The 21210-nt window shown below is 31.3% G+C and overlaps 2 protein-coding genes across 4 annotated transcripts in view; both read right to left on the minus strand.

The window, feature by feature from the left end:
* LOC129917734 (RNA-binding protein fusilli) overlaps positions 1 to 4339 on the minus strand; it is a 56637-nt gene extending 52298 nt beyond the window's left edge. For 2 of the 3 annotated variants that reach the window (XM_055997815.1, XM_055997816.1), the window contains exon 1: positions 3833 to 4337. The gene's annotated coding sequence lies outside the window, so the exon portion shown is untranslated. Of the gene's footprint in view, positions 1 to 3832 lie in introns of all 3 variants that reach the window. The other variant, XM_055997814.1, reaches the window with a different exon arrangement.
* Positions 4340 to 15532: 11193 nt separating this feature from the next.
* LOC129917733 (importin-11) lies at positions 15533 to 20491 on the minus strand. Its single transcript, XM_055997813.1, has 3 exons — positions 20192 to 20491; positions 19254 to 20004; positions 15533 to 18045 (listed from the first exon to the last, which is right to left on the minus strand). Exons 2-3 carry the CDS (start codon positions 19968 to 19970, stop codon positions 15748 to 15750), a joined length of 3015 nt encoding a protein of 1004 aa, XP_055853788.1. The 5' UTR covers positions 19971 to 20004; positions 20192 to 20491; the 3' UTR covers positions 15533 to 15747.
* Between the last annotated feature and the right edge of the window lie 719 nt (positions 20492 to 21210).

The following is a 21210-nucleotide window of genomic DNA, read 5'->3' on the forward strand; positions in this document are numbered from 1 at the left end:
TTAGTACACATTAAGAATTTTTTATTTAATATTTTTCAATAATTTGGAATGAGAAATTGATATGAAAAAATGATAATAAAATATCAAAAAAAATTACAAAATGTGACATTTAAATATCATTCTGATAATAAAAATGTTATTTTAACATTTTAAATATCATAAAACACATTTTATAGAGCATTTTTGGCTGATATTTAAGAAATGTTAATTTGATATTTAAAAAATGTTAAATTGATATTGGTTTTTTTTTTTCGGTGTAAAATTTTAACTAACATGGCTTCTAACTCTTACGGAAACACTGCTGATATTTACAAAATCCTACTTTAAGTAGTACGTAGATCACGCTTAATTTTAACGGACATTTTTTTCTCCGCTTTTCTTGTCTTATTTTCCGTCCGTTTAATTCTGACAGATACAAAATGTATAGTTGGAAACGAATGTGTATTTTATAGCTGAATCTTAAGTACCTTAAGGTTTTCGTTTTCATGACATGGAAAATAGACCATTTTCAATATGTACATAATTAGAAGTTGTTGCACAATAGTCGGAATAAGTATTTTGACAAAATGAACATTTATCGATCTGTTGAGAATAATCTGTTACGGTTAAAGATAAAAGATCCAAGTAAACGGTAATTTAAAAGGTTTGCTATGATTAAGCTGATGATGGTCAAAGTCAGCCATATGGGTTGTATTATGGTTCGATGTTGTCATTTTTGTGTTAGCAGTGCGAATTTCTGAGTGGAAAAAATATTTTGACAAACGTTATTTTTCAATGTGGGTAAGGTTAAATAATGCATTTTAAAAAATTAATTCTCAAAGGAACAAACAAACTCAAAAATCCTTTTTACTCCGTACCTCAGAATGTAATAACATTCTATCTGGGCCATTTTTGTATGCATCCTGCAGAAATTATTAATTGAAATATTAATTTCTAAAGTTGTACCTATTATAATAATGTGGTAGTTGGATTCTGTAGCAGAGCGGAGACCAACCGGATATGCTGAATTCACTGGTTTTAACAATTTGGGTCAGATTTTTGAAAAATGTATTTCGATATCTTATGATATTTTATAATAGTACCTACCTATCTTTTTTTCAACATATCTCGAAATCCTGACTAAGTTTTTCATACGGTTGCCAGTTACCACCAAAATTGACAAGAATCGATGTGTCTCCTTCTTCTGCTGAAGGAACAGTTATTTAAGTCGAATACACAAAATTTCGCTCAGGAAAAAACAATTTTTTTCGCTTTTTAATTGTATTTTTAACAGACAGTTTGATGTGTTGTGATGTTCTTCAAGTGACGATTTTTCCTAACGTGTTTTTTGGAACTGCAATACCAAAGTTGTGTGCTCTTTAGGAAAATAAATAAGGGAGAAAAATTATAGCCAAGCAAAGTGCCTACTATTTTTCCCACAATACCACTTCTTATTGTGGTTTGTTTTTTTACCAACAAAATTTGGATCATACGTTGTGAAAAGAGTTTGAACATGTGACTTTAGTGTGTACTGCGAAATTGTTATCAATACGGAGAAAAACACCACCTAATGTTTAGCGGATTTCTGCATGGTCTTAAATTAATCCAAAACCCTCTTAATTTAAGATGAAAATCTTTTTATTATCATCAAAATAAGATTATTATCATCTTAAATTTAATAGAATTCCACTTAATGTAAGAGAGAAGGCATCTTGGCAAAAAACCAAAAGAAGAATAAAAATCTAAAGTAAAATATTACAAAATAAAAATTTTGTGTTGAAAGTTTGGGTGCTGAATATACACTGAGAAAAGATATCATTTGATTATCCGGGTTATTTTGAAAGGTGAAAGAGCAATTTTTTCATACTTGGACTTTGCCAACGGCAAAGATACTGGGAGATATAATAAAACAACTAAGTTTGTCAACTCAAAGAAACTTTTCTGGCAAAACTATCAAATAACTAAAATGCCTGATATAAAAGTTGTAAAAATCAACATTTTTAGAAAATAAAAACAATAAATACTCTCTTTCACCAGTCTAACTTTTTGAGAACCAAAGAAAGTTTTCCGTCGGAAATAGGAAAGAAGTGCACTCAAGAAAATGCAAAGAAAAGTTTTTTAAAAAAATCATGAAAACTCTCCAAAGCGTTTTTTGTATGAATGTTTAAAACTTTTCCAAAGCATTTAAAGATGGAGTAGTTCCCAATAAGTTTTTGTTTTTGGAATCTGTGTTGTTTCTACTCACAGGACTTCGAAGAATATTTTTTCATTCATGCAGTTTTATATAGAGAATTTATGAAAAATTCAACAATAAAATTATTCTAAATGAATCGTATCTTTATCTTGGACTCTCTCTCTAATTTTTTTAGTCAAACATTATTGAGAAAAATTATTTTAAATTTCGGGTTGAACGACATCAACACTTTGTAAACCTAAGCTTAGATGGTTGTATTCCCTCTTATCTATCCCTTCATAGGAAGGAACCTAAATAGGTTTATACTTAGTTTGACAAGTCATAAATTGTATGGTTTTAATAATTTGATTCGTTTGTTTATATAAATCAAAGAAACCAGTCTTTCAATCCGATTTTCCAACTTGAAAGCATATTTAGCTACTGTATTACCTACAGTTTTCAATTTCTTGAATTAAATCTGAGCCAATAATCAAGAATCGTTTTATAAAACATTTTTTAAATGTGGTTACTACATTTAATTGATAAAATAATTATTATATTTTTACAAAGTAAAAAAAGAACACTATAAGGTAGATAACTTAACATCCAAAACTCGGTATTGTATTGGTACCTACAAATAACAACAAATAACACCAAGTAAGAAGTCTCCAACCTGTTTCTCTTCTCAATTACACAAAACCTACATTGCGATGGAATTTCAAACCACAGACAAACATTCCTGTAGAACGACATTGGGAATATGTATTTTTTTTTTCTTTCTTATATTAATCTGCCGTAAAGATCATTGGTAACGAACGATCGTGTAGCAAGCATTTACCGCTGTTTTATTGAATCAAACATTCTTCGTGGTGAATATCTGTTTTCAACAACAACAAAAAACAACAACAATAGGTGATATTGTCAAAATAATCCTCATGCAAGACAAGGACGTCCGTAGGGATTATTAACACCTACATAAGTATTACACGTGTCATTTTTACGTGTGATTTTCAGTTGCAACTTGCAACAGGTTGTTGCACAGAAAAAAAAACCAAACTGATAAACATCAACAAAATATCAACAAAAATCTAAAAAAAAAAAATACGATCTACCTGAGAAGATCGGTATATCATTTTGACAAGAGGACATTTTGCAGAGATCGACAGAGTAGTGTGAGAGAATCCAAGTAAAAACTTTTACCGACAAGACAAAAATTGACAAATACCTGCACACAATGATCGTTAAATATTTTTTTTATTTTTTTTTTTTTTTGTAAAAAAAAATGTACAATAATAAAAACATCATTGCATCTCTTTCAATCTTATAGAGAGAAGACACAACTTATCTCAGGTGTTCAACTGCTTTTTTTCTGTTGTATTCTTCTTGCCATGATGATGATCTTTTTTTTCTATGTGGTAATGTTGGTTGGGGACTTTTTTTTGTGTGGAAACAAAAATATTAATTTTTTTTTTTTGCTCATTAACCTCTAGAAGATACACAGTTTTTATCTTCATTTACAAGAAATTTAATTACAATTTTTTGTATGAACTTCCCAAGAAGAAAATAAACCCAAAATTACATATATGCAACAAGTTCAAAGGTAAAAAGAGGTTTTTTATTCCCCCAAAAACAGGTACAACTCAGAGAAAAAAAAAAAACAATTAAAAAAAAAATACTCACCGTGTAAAAGAAAAAAAAAAACGATTTTTTAATTTTAATGTAGGTAGGTTTTTTTCCATAAAGAAAAAAAAAAAAAAAAAAGATGAAGAAGTCTCAACAAGTTATATTTTTGTTGGTAAGATCGAGGGATTTCAAAATGTGGACACTTGTTGGCTTGGAACTTGGATAGTTTACACGGTATAAAATATTGCACTGTGTGTTGTGGAAAAAAACGAAAAAGAAGAAAACTTTCGAAAGGAATTCCGGAACTCAACAAGTTTTTTGTTGTTGAAGAAAATTGATTGATATTTCGACTTAATACGGACCACCACCGTGTTGCTATTTTGTCCAATCTTGTTTACCAGATATCTTTGAATTTTTTTTTGTGGTGCAATTTTATCTGATTAGAGAATACATTATTTTATCAATAAAATTGAATGCTACCGACACAGAGAAAGATATCGGAGGCGGTATATAGACACGAACGTAACGGTGCGATGGTAAAACGTCGACTGGTATGAATGTTCCAGCTCAGGTAAATAACTTTTGGTCTCGTAATTCCATAAATCGAGTTCATTGCTTATTATTACCAAGACACGAACCCACTGTACCTACAGTGTGTATACGCTACACCAATTACACCAATACAGTTGTATTACACACCTGGATTGGAAATTGTTGTTGTACGAAAGAGACGGAGGTATAATTCTTGGATAAAGAACAGTGATAATGGTGGTTTTGGTTTTACCTGTAAACTGTAATCATAGGAATTGGTTTTGTTTGTATGTTGCAAGGCCAGGTGTAACAAGTTGTACATTTTTGTTGTTTTCTAATTCAAAAATTCAACATGATACGCGAGGTAGGTACGTACAATTGGGTAAGTATAGTTTTATCTCTTTTGCTTGCATGACTTGCGTTGTTAAGGATGAGTGGATTCGCTTTACATCAGAGTATAAGGTGTATAGGGTTAGCTTTTTTTTTAAGTCATTTATTAAAGTATTTGTTTCGTTTTCTGATCGCGATGGGAGAGTTTTTTTATTGGAAAAGTTTTAAGTATAGGCATGATAAATATAGTGGATTCGTTTGTGTGAAGAGTAACATTTTTTAAAGTTGACAATTTCTCCTTTTCACTCACCTGATGAAACTTAACTCCCCTTAATTAGATACATTTCTTTAACAAAACTGAAAAGGTGGCAACGGTGTTTATGAATATGATCAATGAAAAGATCAATTTCCTTTCCTACTGGTTTAAATATTGGTAGATGACAAAGGATTGGTATATCTTACATTTATACAATTGAGGATTTTGAATTTAGCCCAGTCGGGATGTACAAAAAATTAAGCTGAAATGGAAATAATTAGATCGTTCAATTTTTTTTCATAGGATGATAGAGGGGATCACTGGGAGCTTAAAACCAGTTTTTCGGGAAAATCGACCTTGTGCTTAAGCCGCCATCTTGGATTAAAGGTAAAACACGTTTTAGTGAATAACTCGGCCATTTTTGATTTTTGACAAAAACTATGTATATAAAACTTGTATAAAATTTTATTTTCTATAACTTTTGTCTTAATAAATTTTTCTATATGACCCATATTTTTCGAGTTAATTTAAAAAAACTATACACCTACTCAGCTTAAACTTTATACCCGCTTTGATTATAGATTTTAAGATCAACGCAATATGGGAGTGTTTTTATATGTTTTTGGGGATGATAAATCTAGTTGCAATGTTAGTTTTTGCAAATTCATGAAATTTTATAAACAAAAGGAACTATCTCAAAATCAGTAAGTGTCGTTTTAAACAAAATTAGTAAATATTATAATTGATGTCTAGCAAGACAAGCAAGTTTTTGAATTTTTCAAATCGGTTCATTAATGCCTGAGATATGACCAATTGTTTATATTTCACTCTGTCTTTTAAGCTTTTATTATAAACAATTGGTCATATCTCAGGCATTAATGAACCGATTTGAAAAATTCAAAAACTTGCTTGTCTTGCTAGACATCAATTATAATATTTACTAATTTTGTTTAAAACGACACTTACTGATTTTGAGATAGTTCCTTTTGTTTATAAAATTTCATGAATTTGCAAAAACTAACATTGCAACTAGATTTATCATCCCCAAAAACATATAAAAACACTCCCATATTGCGTTGATCTTAAAATCTATAATCAAAGCGGGTATAAAGTTTAAGCTGAGTAGGGGTATAGTTTTTTCAAATTAACTCGAAAAACATAGGTCATATAGAAAAATTTATTAAGACAAAAGTTAAAGAAAATAAAATTTTCTACAAGTTTTACATATATAATTTTTGTCAAAAATCAAAAATGGCCGAGTTATTCACTAAAACGTGTTTTACCTTTAATCCAAGATGGCGGCTTAAGCACAAGGTCGATTTTCCCGAAAAACTGGTTTTAAGCTCCCAGTGATTTCCTCTATCATCCTATGAAAAAAAATTGCACGATATAATTTTTTCCATTTGAAATGTTTAATTCTACTGGGCTAATTGTCAACTTCAGCTTAGAGTGATGTTGTTATCAGCTTAGAGGTCCACTTAGACCTACCTTAAGTTTAAAGTACTTATGCTGGGATGAAAACACTTGACTGTCTCAAATAAATAATGATCGTTGATTTCATTCAGGGCCGTGTTATAATTTTCTTTTTACAAGGTGTATCTTTTGTAGAACAAGGTTTCGAAATTTTTCAAAATACTGTTGATATAGTTAAAATGCAGCAACAAAGAAAATAAAATGCACGACTGGGTCGCACGAACTTGCTCTTAGAGTTCAAGTTGCTTAAATTTTTAAGACTTATTATATAGAAATTTGGAAAGTGTAGGTACCTTCTATATATGTACATATAGGTACAAAAATCGACCTCCAAAACAAGTTCGCAGTTTTGATTGATATATTAAGATGCATTTAAAAAAAAAAAATTCAAATCGTTAGAGCCGTTTTTTTAAAAAAACTAATTTTTCATAAATAATTTTTTGGAAAAAAATTTTTTCATTAAAAGATCGACCTTGTGTTAAAACTTACATTTGAATTTTTTTTAACAAAATCGTTGGAGCCATTTTCGAGAAATTAAACTTTTCCGAAATTTTTATATGACAGGTGCCGTTATTTTTGGTCCAAAAAAATTAATTCCAAAAACCTCTCTGGAGAGTCTCCAAATAACGCTACATACCAAGTTTAACATTAATCTGTCCATCCGTTTAGGCTGCATCTCCTTATACAGACAAACAGACGGACTTCTGGGATCCACTTTTTTGACATTCTCTACCATCGTAATGTCATGGAAAAATGCTCTCTCAACTTTTTTTTGTACGAATGCATAACTTGATATATAGTACCTATATCGCAAGTAAAAATGTATTTTTTTTTTTCAAACAACTAGACAAATTTTTATAAAAAATTTATTAAGAAGCTTTTCAGTAAATCATACAAATTTTTTTTTCGATACATAAAAATAAATTCTTTTGTATGAAACCAGTTTTTCGAAAACGGTTTTATATTTCTTTATGAACAAAAATATCTGTCTATCTGTATCTATTTTGAGCTAGGCTAGAGCCTAAACTATTTTACGATTTTCTTTATACTTGTATTGATATTATTTGTTTGGCAAGATTGCCTAGAAGAAAAATAGGAACATTGAAACACAACTATGGCTGCTTCCGCAAATGTATTTTTTTTTTTTTTTGTTATGATTTATTGTTATAATATTTAAATAAAGTTTGTATTTTGTTTATTTAATAAATCAAAAATAGCTGCACTTTTAAAATAGAGTACATTAAGTCGTGATATTTTCATAAAAACAACTTTTTATTGGCCTTTTTTTATTTATATATTTTATTTTTTTTTAAGATTGCGTGACTTCTTTTTTGATCCCCACTGTACGTAAATGTTTTGAAGAACCAATCATGAACATGTTTCAAAATCAGAAAATGACCATGAGAAATTAATTGATTCGATAATTTCGTTTGCGATCAAATTTTTATTTTTACTCTATTCTTCTATGGAAAAAAAATAATACTCATACACCACAGTGACCCTTTTTCAAACTTTCTATAATTTAGTTGCAAAATCTCATTCGATCGTCTAGATAAAACTAAGGTATTAAATTTAAAAAAAATGCAATAACAAATATATAGGTAAAGCCGTGACTCTGCTGTATAAGAAGCCCCAGCTTAAAGTAAGGGACAGGTCGATTTAATCAAAACTTGGTACTTTTTCATTTTATTTTTCGCTTTCTTAAATTAAATTTGTTTTCTATAATTAATGAAATGATGATGGAATTCTGTCTAGCTGTGTCTATGTGTTTTTCTTTCTATGTGTTTTTCTGTCTCTATATCGAGCTACAAATTTAAAATGATTGCAATTCACATTTATTTTTTACTTGCGATATAGGTACTATAGGGCAAGTTTAGGATTCGTAAAAAAAATCGAACTCGAGATAACAATTTTACATGACATTACGATGATGGAGAATGCCAAAAAAGTGGGTCCAGCAATTCTGTCTGTCTGTCTGTCTGTCTGTCTGTCTGTCTGTCTGTCTGTCTGTCTGTCTGTCTGTCTGTCTGTCTGTGGTTCTGTCTCTATCTGGAGCTGCAGCCTAAACGAGTGAAGTGATTTTCTTCAAACTTGGTAGTTAGCAGTTTTTGGTGATTCCCTAGAGGGGAAATTGAAATTTTTTTTTTATGACCAAAACTAACGGTACTTGTCATATAACGGAAATAGAAAAGTTAATTTTTTTCAAAAACGGCTCTAACGATTTTGATTTAAATTTTTGTGTGTAGTACTACACATAAGAGCCAACTTTAAAAATAAAAAAATATTTTTTGTACCGTTATTAATGGTACCTGTCATAGAACGGTTTTTTTTCGTTTCTGAATATCTCGTACAACATTAACCCGATTTAAATGAAAATTTTGATACAAAAGTGTGTAAGTAAAGATAATAATAAAATTTTAGAAAATTTTCAAAAAACGAATTTTTGGTTTTTTAAAAAATATTTCAAAATTTTTTTTTGAAAAATCAATTTTTTGAAAACGGATCAATGAAAAATTTTGAAATTTAGTTTTTATGTGTAAATTAATTATTTCTTCAAAATGGCATACCAACTTTTTTTTTTTAAATGTTAAAAAAATTTTATATATAAAAAATTATTTTTTTTAAAAACGGCTCCTACAATTTTCGAAAATTTTTTTCTAAAAATACGTTTTTATACAAGAAATAAAATGGCATAATTTTTTTTTTTTTTAAGATAATTTAAAACGGAGTTTAATTAATTATAAAAACAGATTTAATTTTTTTATACTACTTATGAAATTTTAAATTTCTTGAATAAAAAGCTTTAACATTATTGTTACTTTAAGCATAAGAGCAAATACGTGCGACCCCAGTCGTGCAATTTATTTATTTTATTTTTCGCTTTCCTAAATTAAATTTGTTTTCTATAATTAATGAAATGATGATGGAGAATGCAAATAAAGTTGTTCAAGGAATTTTGTCTCGCTGTGTCTATGTGTTTTTCTGTCTCTATATCGAGCTACAGTTTAAACCAAATTTAAAATGATTGCAATTCACATTTATTTTTACTTGCTCAATAGGGCAAGTATTGGTTTCGTGTAAAAAAAAAAATTCGAGGTTTTAATCAAAACTAACATTACGATGATGGAGAAGCCCAATAAAGTGGGTTTCGTCATGACGTCCGTCGGTCTGTGCGTGCGACGCGTCGGTGCGTCCGTGTGTCCATCTGTACAAGTAGCTTGATTTTCTTGAAATTTGGTATGGATGTTTTTTTCGTAATTTCCAAGGTTGGTTTTTTTTTGTTCTTTAATATCTCGCTTAGAACGTATACCTCCCATACAAAATTTTCGAGTTATTGCAATTTTCTCGAAAACGGCTCTAACGATTTCGATTAAATTTAGCACACGTAATGCTGTATATAGTTCTAACATAACTGCGTTTTTAGTTTTTCTCAAAAAATACGGATAGTGGAAATATGGTCTTTAAATTTTTTGAAATCGCGGATGTCGGCTCTTCCCGTATATCATTATGGAGTTATTGCAATTTTCTCAAAAATGGCTCTAAGGATTTTGTTAAAATTTTGCATACGTAATATTCAAAGTAATTGCAGTAAAACTGCGTTTTTAGTTTTTCTCAAAAAAGTCGAGTAAAATAAAAAAAAATTTTATTTAACTAAAATTTGGCCTCCATGCCGGCTCTTCCCCTAAATCAACCAAATTTCTTAAAAATGTATATAGAGGCAGCTCTAATAACCTACATAATAACCTAATAACCTAACATAAAAGTGCTTTGAACTGCAAGAGCAAATTCGTGCGGCCCCAGTCGTGCATTTTATTTTTATAAAAACGGAAATGGATACATTTAATTTTCATGAATTTTAATAAGAAAATTATGTAGAAATCAAATAGCATAATCCTTTTGGATTCAAAATCATTCAAAACAATGTTTTAGTACTTTTAAAAGCCAATTTAATATTTTTTTAATTCCATAATTGTGTCTCTCAGTCTAGATGTGAAATTGAAATTTTCTTTTTATGGCCAAAATTAATGATACATTTTTTTGCAAACGAGACAAGAAGCATTTTTTAAACTTTGTTTGTTTTTACGAGTATGTGTCAGTGTCTGTTAATTATTTCTTTTGAATGGCAAATCAAGTTTTATAAAAAACTTGTTATACATATAGCAGTTTGTGGATCCTGATGTACGTATACAGAAATTTTTGGACCAAAAATAACGGTACTTGTCATTATGCCAATTTGGGAAATGTTTAATTTTCCCAAAAACCCCTACTTCGATTTTGATAAAATAATTCGAGCTTTAGTTTTCAGACAAGTCTAATTAAAAAAAAATTATTAACGGTACCTGCCATAGAACCTTTTTTTATCAAATTTTCTTCCAAATTACTAATTCGATTTCATCGATTTTGTTATAAAAAAAAACATTCATATGTTAAATAAAAAAAAAATGAAAAAAATAATTTTTGGATTTAAAAAAAGAAATTGAAGTTTATTTTTTTTTCAACCCAAATTTTCGAGAATACGAATTGTTTGTGTAAATTTTGATTAATAACACTGTGATCGAAAATGGAACAGAGGGCTCTTATATATACAAAAGATAATTCGAGTTTGCTGAACACTAGACTGATTCAAAAAAAAAAATTTGTTTTTTGTTCAAAAGTAAAAAATATTGTTGGAAATGAAGAAAAAGTTTTTAAAGTTGAATAACTTCGAAACGGGGCAGTTTATCAAAAAAATTAATAAGAGCTTTTTTGTAGAGCGTTTATATTTTATAAAAGAAAACGATTAAATCTAGCCTTTTTGATGAACCATTAAAAAGTTATAAAATTCCAAACTCAAAAACATAATCTTTCCCATGTAAACCATATGGGAAATAGAAATTTGCGATGCGGCGGTACTTAATGTTAATATTAGGGGCTGAAACTTTTACAGTATTTTTTTTCTTGTCATTTCCAACAATATTTTCGGTATTACTTTGAACAAAAACAAATTTTTTTGAATCAGTCTACTGAACACTATGCCGTATTTAGTTGGTTTTTGTCAAATAAGAAAGATTTTTGCGTGTCCAAAAACTGACAAAATTCTACCCCTGCATAACCGAAGTTTTGAGGTTTGTTAATTTTTGCCAAAAATCTCAGTTTTTACTACAGACATAATTGAATCATCTGAGAATTTTTGGAAAGGATTTGAATTTAATATTTCATATGACATACATTAAGACAAATAACATCAACTTGCTCTTAGAGTTAAAGTTGCTTAAATCTTAAGACTTTTTATATAGAAATTTGGAAAATGTAGGTACCTTCTACACTTAGGAGCAAAAAAATGGAATCAAACTTTTGCGTTCTGTTAAAACGTTAATTGGTCAGGATGTAATTGACATATATGAATGTTAAATGCACCATTAAAAAGCTTAAAACAAAAGCTTTAAATCAATGCTAATAACTTAAAAACCCGTTCACTTTATAAAGATCCAATCAACATAAATGAAGCATGTAAGGAAAAAAAGATTGAAACTGAAACAGAGAGTATCTGGAAAATTTAACATTTAGAAAAAAATGAAGTGCAATTTATTGACAGATAGCTATGATACTATCGTATGCATTTTTAAGTTTTTACCAACAATTAAAAGTTAAAAAATCAAGCTTTTAAATGAGACCATGAAACTTAAAGAAACATTATTTTATCCATTGCAATTTTTGTTTTAAATATAAATAATTTTTTTTGATTCCGTTTTTTTTGCTCTTAAGTGTATACTGTATATACATAGGTACAAAAAAAAAAAAATTCGTTTTAAAAAAAAAAATAAAATCTGAAATCAAATTGCCCCTCAAAACAAGTACCTCTACCTATGCACTTTTGATTGATATATCTTTGCCACCGGGTGCAAAGGGGTAAGTCACAAAATTGCACTTTTTGGGTTTTCATGAAATAACAATAAGCTTTTTTTATTCTTTTATTTGGTATCAAAATAAGAGGATCAATTCTCAAAAATACATCGATTGTCATACATTAGCTCAACTTCAATCGCATTTTCTGGCAATCTACCATTTATGACTTAACACCTTTGTACCCGGTGGCAAAGATATAAAGATGCATTTTTAGAAAAAAAAAAAATCAAAATCGTTAGTGCCGTTTTTTAAAAAACTAATTTTTTATAAACAATTTTTTGGAAAAAAAAAGTTTTAAAATAAAATTGGTATGCCATTTTGTAGAAATCACTAATCAACATCTAAAAACAAAATTTCAAAAAAATTCAAGGTCCCGTTTTCGAAAATTTGAAAAATTTTCAAATTTTTTTTTAATCCAAAAATTATTTTTTGGAAATTTTATTTTTTGTTTATATTTAAATTATATAAATGTTTCTTCACAAAAAGTTACGTTGAAATCGAATAAGCAGTGTCGGTACCGTTAATAATGATTTTCAAAAAAAATTTTTTCATTAAAAGATAGATCTTGTCTTAAAACTAATATTTGAATTTTTTAAACAAAATCGTTGGAGCCGTTTTTGAGCAATTTCAACTTTACTAAAATCGGTACATGAGAAGTACCGTTATTTTTTGTCCAAAAAAATTAATTCCTAAAACCCCTCTGGAGATTCGCCAAATAAAGCTTCATACCAAGTTTAACATTAGCCTTGTTTTTTCTACAACTCAGCAGCTACTCATTTTTTGATTTTATCCTTGTATATATAAAAATATGCCATATATATATATATATATGACGTCCTTCGCGTCCATCTGTACATAGAGCTAGGGCCAAAACGGATGGATTTGCTTGAAACTTGATACAGATGATTTTTGCGTAATTTCCGGGACCTGTTTTTTTTTTTATTTTTTTAACATCTCCTTTTTAACGCATATCTTCCATATACCGTTTTCGAGGTATTGCAATTTTCTCGAAACGGCTCTAATGATTTCGATTAAATTTGGTGTACGTAATAGTCTTATTGATTTTAACAAAACTGCGTTTTTAATTTTTCTTATAAAAATTCGGAGATGGCGTTGCCGTTTTTTGTAAAAATTGATATATTTTTTAAGTTCATATTTTTCATCAAAGCATAAGCCAATTGTAGCTGCGTTCCTTTGGAAATATTTATCTACTTTTTAGTACTTAAAGCTGCTTTGAACTACTTTTTCAGTATAGCAAAAGTATTTCAAAGTAGTTTTAGGTACTAAAAAGTAGATAAATAAATAAATATTTACAAAGGAACGCAGCTTGTATCATTTTGAAGTATAAAATTAAAAAAAAAATTGAAAAAGTTTTTGAAAAAAAAAATTTAACTTTCGTTTAAAAAAAAATTTTTTTTTGAAACTTAACTTCTTCTTCTTCTTCCTTTTTCTCGGCGCTGTTATGATCTCGATGTCGAGGGGATCATAACCTTCCCACGTTACTGCTTCACACTAGTGATCCGCCTGTGGGGTTTGCCGGGTTGACCTCAGAAATCGGCGGCAAGCCTCCCGGTTTTGTATTGTTCCGTTTCTGAGGCCAACTGAATGCTGGTGTTTTTGCATTTGCTTGTACCAGGAGTTTTTAGGCCTACCTTTCTTTTTATTTCGTGTTGGAACGTTATATGATATTGCTTTTTTGACGGGGTTCTCAGGATCTCTCCTTTGAACATGGCAATACCAACTGAGTCGGTCGTGTTCAATTTTTTGGGAGATGGTATTTTTAACATGAAGGCTTCCTCGGATCTTTTTACTTCTAATTCTATCAAGCTTTGTTACTCCTGCTGTCATGCGAAGCATCTTCATCTCAGCTGCCGTTAACTTACTCTCATACTTTTTGTACATTGTCCAACATTGTGAACCGTATGTGAGTGCTGGACGCACAACTGCGGTGTAGAGCCTTCCTTTCAGCTTAGTGGGCATTTTTCGATCACAGAAGATAGCAGAATTTTCCCGCCACTTCATCCACCCTACGCTTACGCGATGATTGATATCGTCATCACAAGTACCTTCGTTATTTATCATAGACCCCAGATATTTAAACTTTTCACACTTGGGAAGCACTACACCATTCAAATAAATGTCAGGAATAGGCCTGTGTGGATCAGAAAATGGGCAGCATAGGTATTCTGTCTTTTTCGCGCTTATGCGGTACCCACTACCTTCTAGAACATCCACCCATACATCAAGTGCTCGTTGCAGGGATATCGGGTCTTCACTTATGATGGCTCCATCGTCAGCAAAGAATAACTGATGCACTTTTGGGTCCGTCACTTTGCCTTCGAGCAGGTAATCAAGAACGAAACTTAACAAAATCTTAAATTGCCAATACATATTTAAGATAAAGATACTTTGAACTACAAATACGTGCGACCCAGTCGTGCATTTTGTTTTTATTTTTGTTTGTGTATAAAAGGTTATAACGAAAAATATTAAATTTTAAAAATTTTGTCGTGATTACATTTTTTCTCGATTAGGGTTCATCTGATCGAAAAAGTTTTTATAATTATTTTACTACAACTCTAAATTTGCTACATTTTGGTTTATTAAGTTTTCTTGTAAGCCCAAAACGGTTTTAGTTGTACACACGTCAATTCACATACAGTGCCTGAATGATTACGAATCTTACTACAAATATTATGGATGCTAAAAAATGCAAACTTACTTACTTTATTAAAATTCCAGTTAGCGAAATCCCAAGTTCTGACAATAAATGACGTTCATCACAACAGAACAATCATAACCACTGCTAAAGAACATATCCAAAGAAAGCCTTCGATTGCCGGAGTTTCGCTTGCTTCTTACTCATCAATCCGAAATCTTTTCTAGAAATCTTCAGGTGTGTTCGTTTTTTGTACCCTAGGGTATAAATATTAGATTTTTGGATCAATGTAGAATGTACTTTTAACAATACATTACCTTTCAATACAATCTTAAAGACCAGAAAAGACAGCTAATAATAAAAATTGAACAGAAGCGTCAAGCACAACAGATAGTACAGAAAAATATTTTATTGCAATGCAAACTCAGTATATTTGTTCTTATTCATAACATGAGTTATGTATGGATAATAAGTATGGATATCTTCATGTATTTGGGATTTCCCTATTTAACTATACTCATTAATACATAACAAGATAACCAACCTCAGAACATTCAACTTTAGCCACCTTAACGCTTCTTGGTAAATAGTCGTAGATAAAAAAAAATGTAAACCAACCATATTGGTGTTCAACGAGTCATTTTTATTAAGAAATTCCTTCCTGCTCATACATCGCATACAATCAGTTTATCAGTTTATTTAATATTAATTATTAAAAATATATATAAGTATAAATAACATAAAAACAAAGTTCTGTATATGCACATTATTTTGTAATTGTTTTTGTGTTTATATATAATAAAATGTTTTATTTTATTTTTATTTTTATTTTTTGTTTTAATTAGTTACAGCCTTAGGTATAATCGATAGATCCAAATAGTCGCTCATATTTGAAAGCACTCCCTCATAAACTGTATTCATTAAATATTGATAACCCATTTCACCTATTTGCGAACGCATACTATTCAACTGATATCCCACATAGTCCTTCAGAACTATTGTATGGACGGGATCCTTAAGCGATAGCTGACGACAACGATCGTAATGGTGTGCTTGATTTTCACAATCATTAATTCCTCCCAAAAATGCCCCAAACCCACTGCCATCATTATTAGCTATATCCAAATCATTTTCATCTTGAAATACTAAACAATCATAGTAAGTGCGACCTCCTTCGCTCTTTGTATCCTCTTCTTTCATAACATCGGACAAAACTTCTGAGATACTCTGCATTGAAGCTGGAAAGCGTTCATGTATGGCTACATTATTCACGGTAAATAAAGATGCTAGTGCAAGGCTGAGGAGTTTTCTTTTTTCCAATTCGGAGACTAGTGGCATTTTAGCGTTCCAGACGTCAATTATAGTTTCCAAAGCATTCGGTAGACTGAGTTTCAGTATAACATCAGAGAACACACTCTGATTGATGATCAAAACTCGACCCACTATCGTCAGGTAACTGCTCATAACCATTGGGAATTCCTTATTGTCGTAGATTTCTCGGAAAATATGTGGAAGAACTGGTTCGAGGATGTCCAAACCATATGCTGAATCTGCTTTCAACATTGTCTCGAATACCTTCATTATGACAACAATGCCTTCGGGTCGAATATCATCCAACATACGTGAACACAAATCGACAAATTGCTTGCCAAAGCGCTCTAGGAATGCACGCGGACATAGGAGTATATAAGCTTGTATGATGAACAATATCGTTCGGAAGTTCTCCGACGATCCTTCGATTATAGGAAGCAAATTCTTGCAGATATCTAAAAGCTGTGGAGTAATGACTGTGCTATTTTCCATCACCGATAACCATAGAGCGAGTCCCTCCTCCATGAGATAGATATGTGAAGGTTCTTTGATATCGGTACTCAATCCAATTACGACATATAGGAAAGGTTTCATTGGTTCAGGAGTTTCGTGGAGAGCTTTGATAATCTGTTGAAGGGTGCAAATTATAGAACACCTTAATAAATTATGATCCTCACTGTCTTTCCACAGGATCGGAAGGTATGCAATGAGGTTATCGGCCTGCGATTGAACATGATCGCTCATTTTCTCCACGATTCCTGTGATGATCGAAAGAACATTCATTTTGGTATCACATTCCTTGGACTCCGTAAGTAGGACAAATAGAGCGGAGAACGTTTGCTCGAGATAGGGATGAAAAGGATCCGGTTCGAATTCGAAACTATTGATTAGAGCTGCAAGTGTTTTTGAGGATTCCAAACGAATGGACATATCTTCGGCTGGTCTAAGTAGATGCAGACATGCTTCATAAGCAACAGGTCTTAGATCACGAGAGAATTTAACTGCGGCCCATTGTGCTGTTAACCATATAGCTCTTCGCCTAAGAATTCTAAAATTGTCTGAATCGATTTTGATCTCGGCTAGGAGCTGATTTGTGAACCACATGTCAAAATCGATCTCATCGAAGAGATTAAATGAAGCAAGTCCAGCTGCATTATAGATGGCATCTTTAAGTAGAATATCTTCAAGATCTGATTGAGGAGTCAAATTGATTTGTTGAGCTTTTCTTATGTATTTTAGTGTCTCAGTTGTCATGTCTGTGCGGAATTTATTCATTACAGTGAGGAAGAGTCTTTCGACAGAGGGTCGTAAAGAGTATTTCCAACTATCGCCACCGGCATCATCTTGTGAGAATGATTCTGCATCTTCTACCCAGAGCTCTAATTCAGCTTGGGTTAAGAGGAAATAATGAGTGACTATTTTTTCGCATATATAACAAATTCGCTCGGAAGTAAAAAACTCCGACAAAGGCACTGGACTCTCTTCTGTGGGTAGACTTTCTTTGGACTTGTCACTGTACAAGTTGGATAGTAAAATTCCTTTCATCAGATTAATGCAGTGAATAGTGAATTGAGGAAAGTTGACGACATTGCCATCGTCAAACACTAGTACAGTACCTTCGTGGAAAACATAGTTGAATGAGAATTCTAGGGCTGGGGAAACGAAGCGAACAAATGCCATCGGATGATGTTCTAGAAACTCATTGAGAGTTTTAATTTGTTTTAGGATGAACTTTTCCAGCAGTTCAATTAGCTTATCGGCTGCATTGAGGCGTTGAAGCTGATAACGCCATTCTAGACATTGTTTTAGTCGTCCAAAGATAATCTATAAAATAAATTTAAAAAAAGCAAAGCATATTGATGAGTTCAAATGTTTATAATGAATATATTTAAAAAATAAAGCTTTATTGTTCGCTAATCTTAATTGATGGTATCTTAGGTTAGAAAAACATATCGCTCATTTACTTGAATACTGTCATAACTCAAAAATCACGAGTTTTGAATTATTAATGCAGAAGCTATTGGAATAAAGTAATCTTTAATCTTACAAAAAGTAATTTCTTAACTTTAAAAATTGACGGAGAAGGAGCACTAGTTTTGTTTTAGAAACTAACTTTTTACATACAAAAATAGATTGATACTAAATTTAAAACTTGTTTTCTGAACAACAAATTTTTTGTCAACGACTTTTAACCTACATAATATTAGTGTAATAGATTCTAAAAAACGAGTTGTCAGTAATACATTATTCTTTTTTGATAGTCCAAAACAGCATTAAAACTGATAGGTCAATATCGAAATCGTTTGTATAAATTTGTCTTGACGTTCATTGTCTTAGCGCTATTTTTTTGATCAGTGCTCTAGTGAAATAGTCAGATGCATGCTTCCCCTAAAACAGTTTTCCCGTAATATCCGCAAAGCAAGTTATGTCCGTTGTTATACCCTTGAGCAAATCTGCGGACGTACCGTGAAGTACAGGGATTCTTTTTTTTAGTCGAACTACACGAATTTAGAATTCCTTAGACAACTATATTTTTCTTTTTCATTTCAATATCCAAACATTTAAGACAAATGTACATCGTTATCTCCTATTTAATCCTATTTCTGTTTCTTAAATGCTCGCACTGTGTTAGAAGCTAACATATTTATAAAGGGTAGTTTTAACCCCTTGAGTGCGTGTAAAATTTAAAAAAGCGTTCAAATTAAGGGTTGTACTAAACTGAGATTCAAATTTTTTGCAATAAACCTTTAAGAATAATTGTTTTTCAGTTTCTGGGAAAATAAGTTTTTCTTTTTAAAAATCTTTTTCCGAAATTAATATTTTTGTGAAGACAAGCACTATTTTTTTTTTACAAAATACAAAACACTTATGAAAATGAAAAACTACAGTACCCGAAGCCCACTTTAAAAAAAAATAAATAAAACCTTGAAATTATCTAACCATAAAAATTATGACGCCACTGTGTGAAAATGCATTATAGATTTCTCAATTACCTATAACTCCTAAAAAAAAGTGCAATAGAAAAATTTTACCTGAAGAAATTGCATGCATCTTTGTGACAACTGTGGCTTTGAATATCCCGATATAGTCAACTTCCTCAATGTGCGCAAAGTTAACAAAGCCTTTTCCATATGAACAAATGCCACCTCCGGCTGTGAACTCTCCAAACTATGAATAAACAAATTTGTAAATCCATCCCACAGGTCGTAAATATATTCGTAAATATTCGCTGTCAATTCTTCAAACATTTTCCTCTCGCTCATTATTCTTCGCGACATTAGAGCTTTGATAACATGATGGAATATCAACAAAACTCTCTGCTGTTGCAGACTATCTGTAGTTTGGATATTTTTCAATAAAACCGGCACCAATTCTGGCCACTCCCTTGGATAATCTATCCTTGCAATTTTTGCTATTAACACAGCAATCTGTGAAGCAACTTGCGGAATTGGTTCGGAAAAATTCTCCAACAAACTGTGACGAATTTCCGACTTATCAGCAGATGGCAATTCATTTTTAATACCTTTCCTCCAATACCGATTGACACCGTTTTTTAGATAAACTGTGGCCATCCAACGAACATTTACATCGAATTGCTGATTTTGGAGGATTCTCATGAGAGTTGGAAAGAAGCCCGGCTGTTGTTCCCATTCGTTTAGTTTTTGTTCAGCTTTTTTAACCAAATCGACATTTTGATCGGTGGCCGCTTTGAGGGCTTGTAAAACCATAATTTCTGGTGACGACTCCATTCGGATCGAAGCGATGAGAGTTTAGTGAAAAAATCTGCAGCAAATAGAAAAAAATTATAGCAAATATCTATGACAAAATATATAACAGAAATTTTTTCATTCGAGATAGAGAAGACTGCGACATTACACAGACTTTATTGTACGTATATTTAGGTACCTAGTCTGCCTGTCTTCTTTTCTATTCGGGGAAATTAAAAAAAAAATATCTACTTTATACAAACCTATAGAACATTTGGTCCGAGATATGTGTGGTGTGTAAAAAAAAATGGGGAAACTCTTTTGAAATTGATATAAACTCAATTTTAAACACTTTTATGGTGTTGTAAAATGTAATGTAGAAAAGTTGAAGAATATTAATTTTTCAAAAAGGTTTTTTTTGGGTTTTTTTTGCTTTGGTGTTGAGGAGAAAAATACCAAAACTCTTTTTTGGTTGAGAGAGAAGAAAATCCGTATAAAATCGACAAGGAAACCGATTGCAATTTTTTTTGCTTGCTCTTGCTGTCAGATGAATAATTTTTTTTTCTTTTTTTTCACTTGACTTTTTGAGGTTAGTTTTTAAACAAATTTCAATTGATTATTGTGAATGATGGAATCAGCTGACTTGGAAAGGGTGCGTTTATGATTCACAATAGGTAATTAGGTGTTTTTTTGTTTTTTAAGGTTATGAACACATTAGTTTTGTTTGAATATACTCATATATAAACGAATTTGAATGATTTTATTTATAATTTTTGGACGCGTTTTGGACGCAATTCGGACGCGTTTTGGACGCGTTTTGGTAGCGTTTTGGGCACGTTTCGGGCGCGTTTTGGACGCGTTTCGGAGGCGTTTCAGACTTGTTTTGAACGCGTTTCAGACGCGTTTCAGACGCGTTAAGGCTTGGCCACACCAGAGGGTACGCGGTAGAGGTACAGGTAACGGTACGGGTATTTGTATGGAAAAAATTCCAAACTGACACATCAACGTTCGGGTGTGGAATTTTTTTAATACAAATATCGTTGCCGCTACCCGTACCGCTACCGCGTACCCTCCGGTGTGGCCAAGCCTTTAAGGCTTGGCAACACTTTATTTCACTTTGTACTGTACTCTTTCACTTGCAAGATTAAACTGTATCCGGTCGGTGTTTACGCTGCCCTTTTATACCGGAATTTCGAGATTCGAGAATGTCTTCGAAGGTTCTCGTCTTTGCTTCTCGAAACTTCCTTTCCAAGAGGGGGCGCTTCAGACTTCCAGTCTAGTT

This window comes from Episyrphus balteatus, chromosome 4, assembly GCF_945859705.1.
Source record: "Episyrphus balteatus chromosome 4, idEpiBalt1.1, whole genome shotgun sequence".
In the NCBI taxonomy this organism is placed as follows: domain Eukaryota; kingdom Metazoa; phylum Arthropoda; class Insecta; order Diptera; family Syrphidae; genus Episyrphus; species Episyrphus balteatus.

Coding starts and splice junctions, on each gene's coding strand:
- LOC129917733 (XM_055997813.1), bottom strand. CDS start 19,970: ATGGAGTCGTCACCAGAAATTATGGTTTTACAAGCCCTCAAAGCGGCC. Junction 18,046..19,253: donor GATGCATGCAATTTCTTCAG/GTAAAATTTTTC, acceptor TTTATTTTATAG/ATTATCTTTGGACGACTAAA.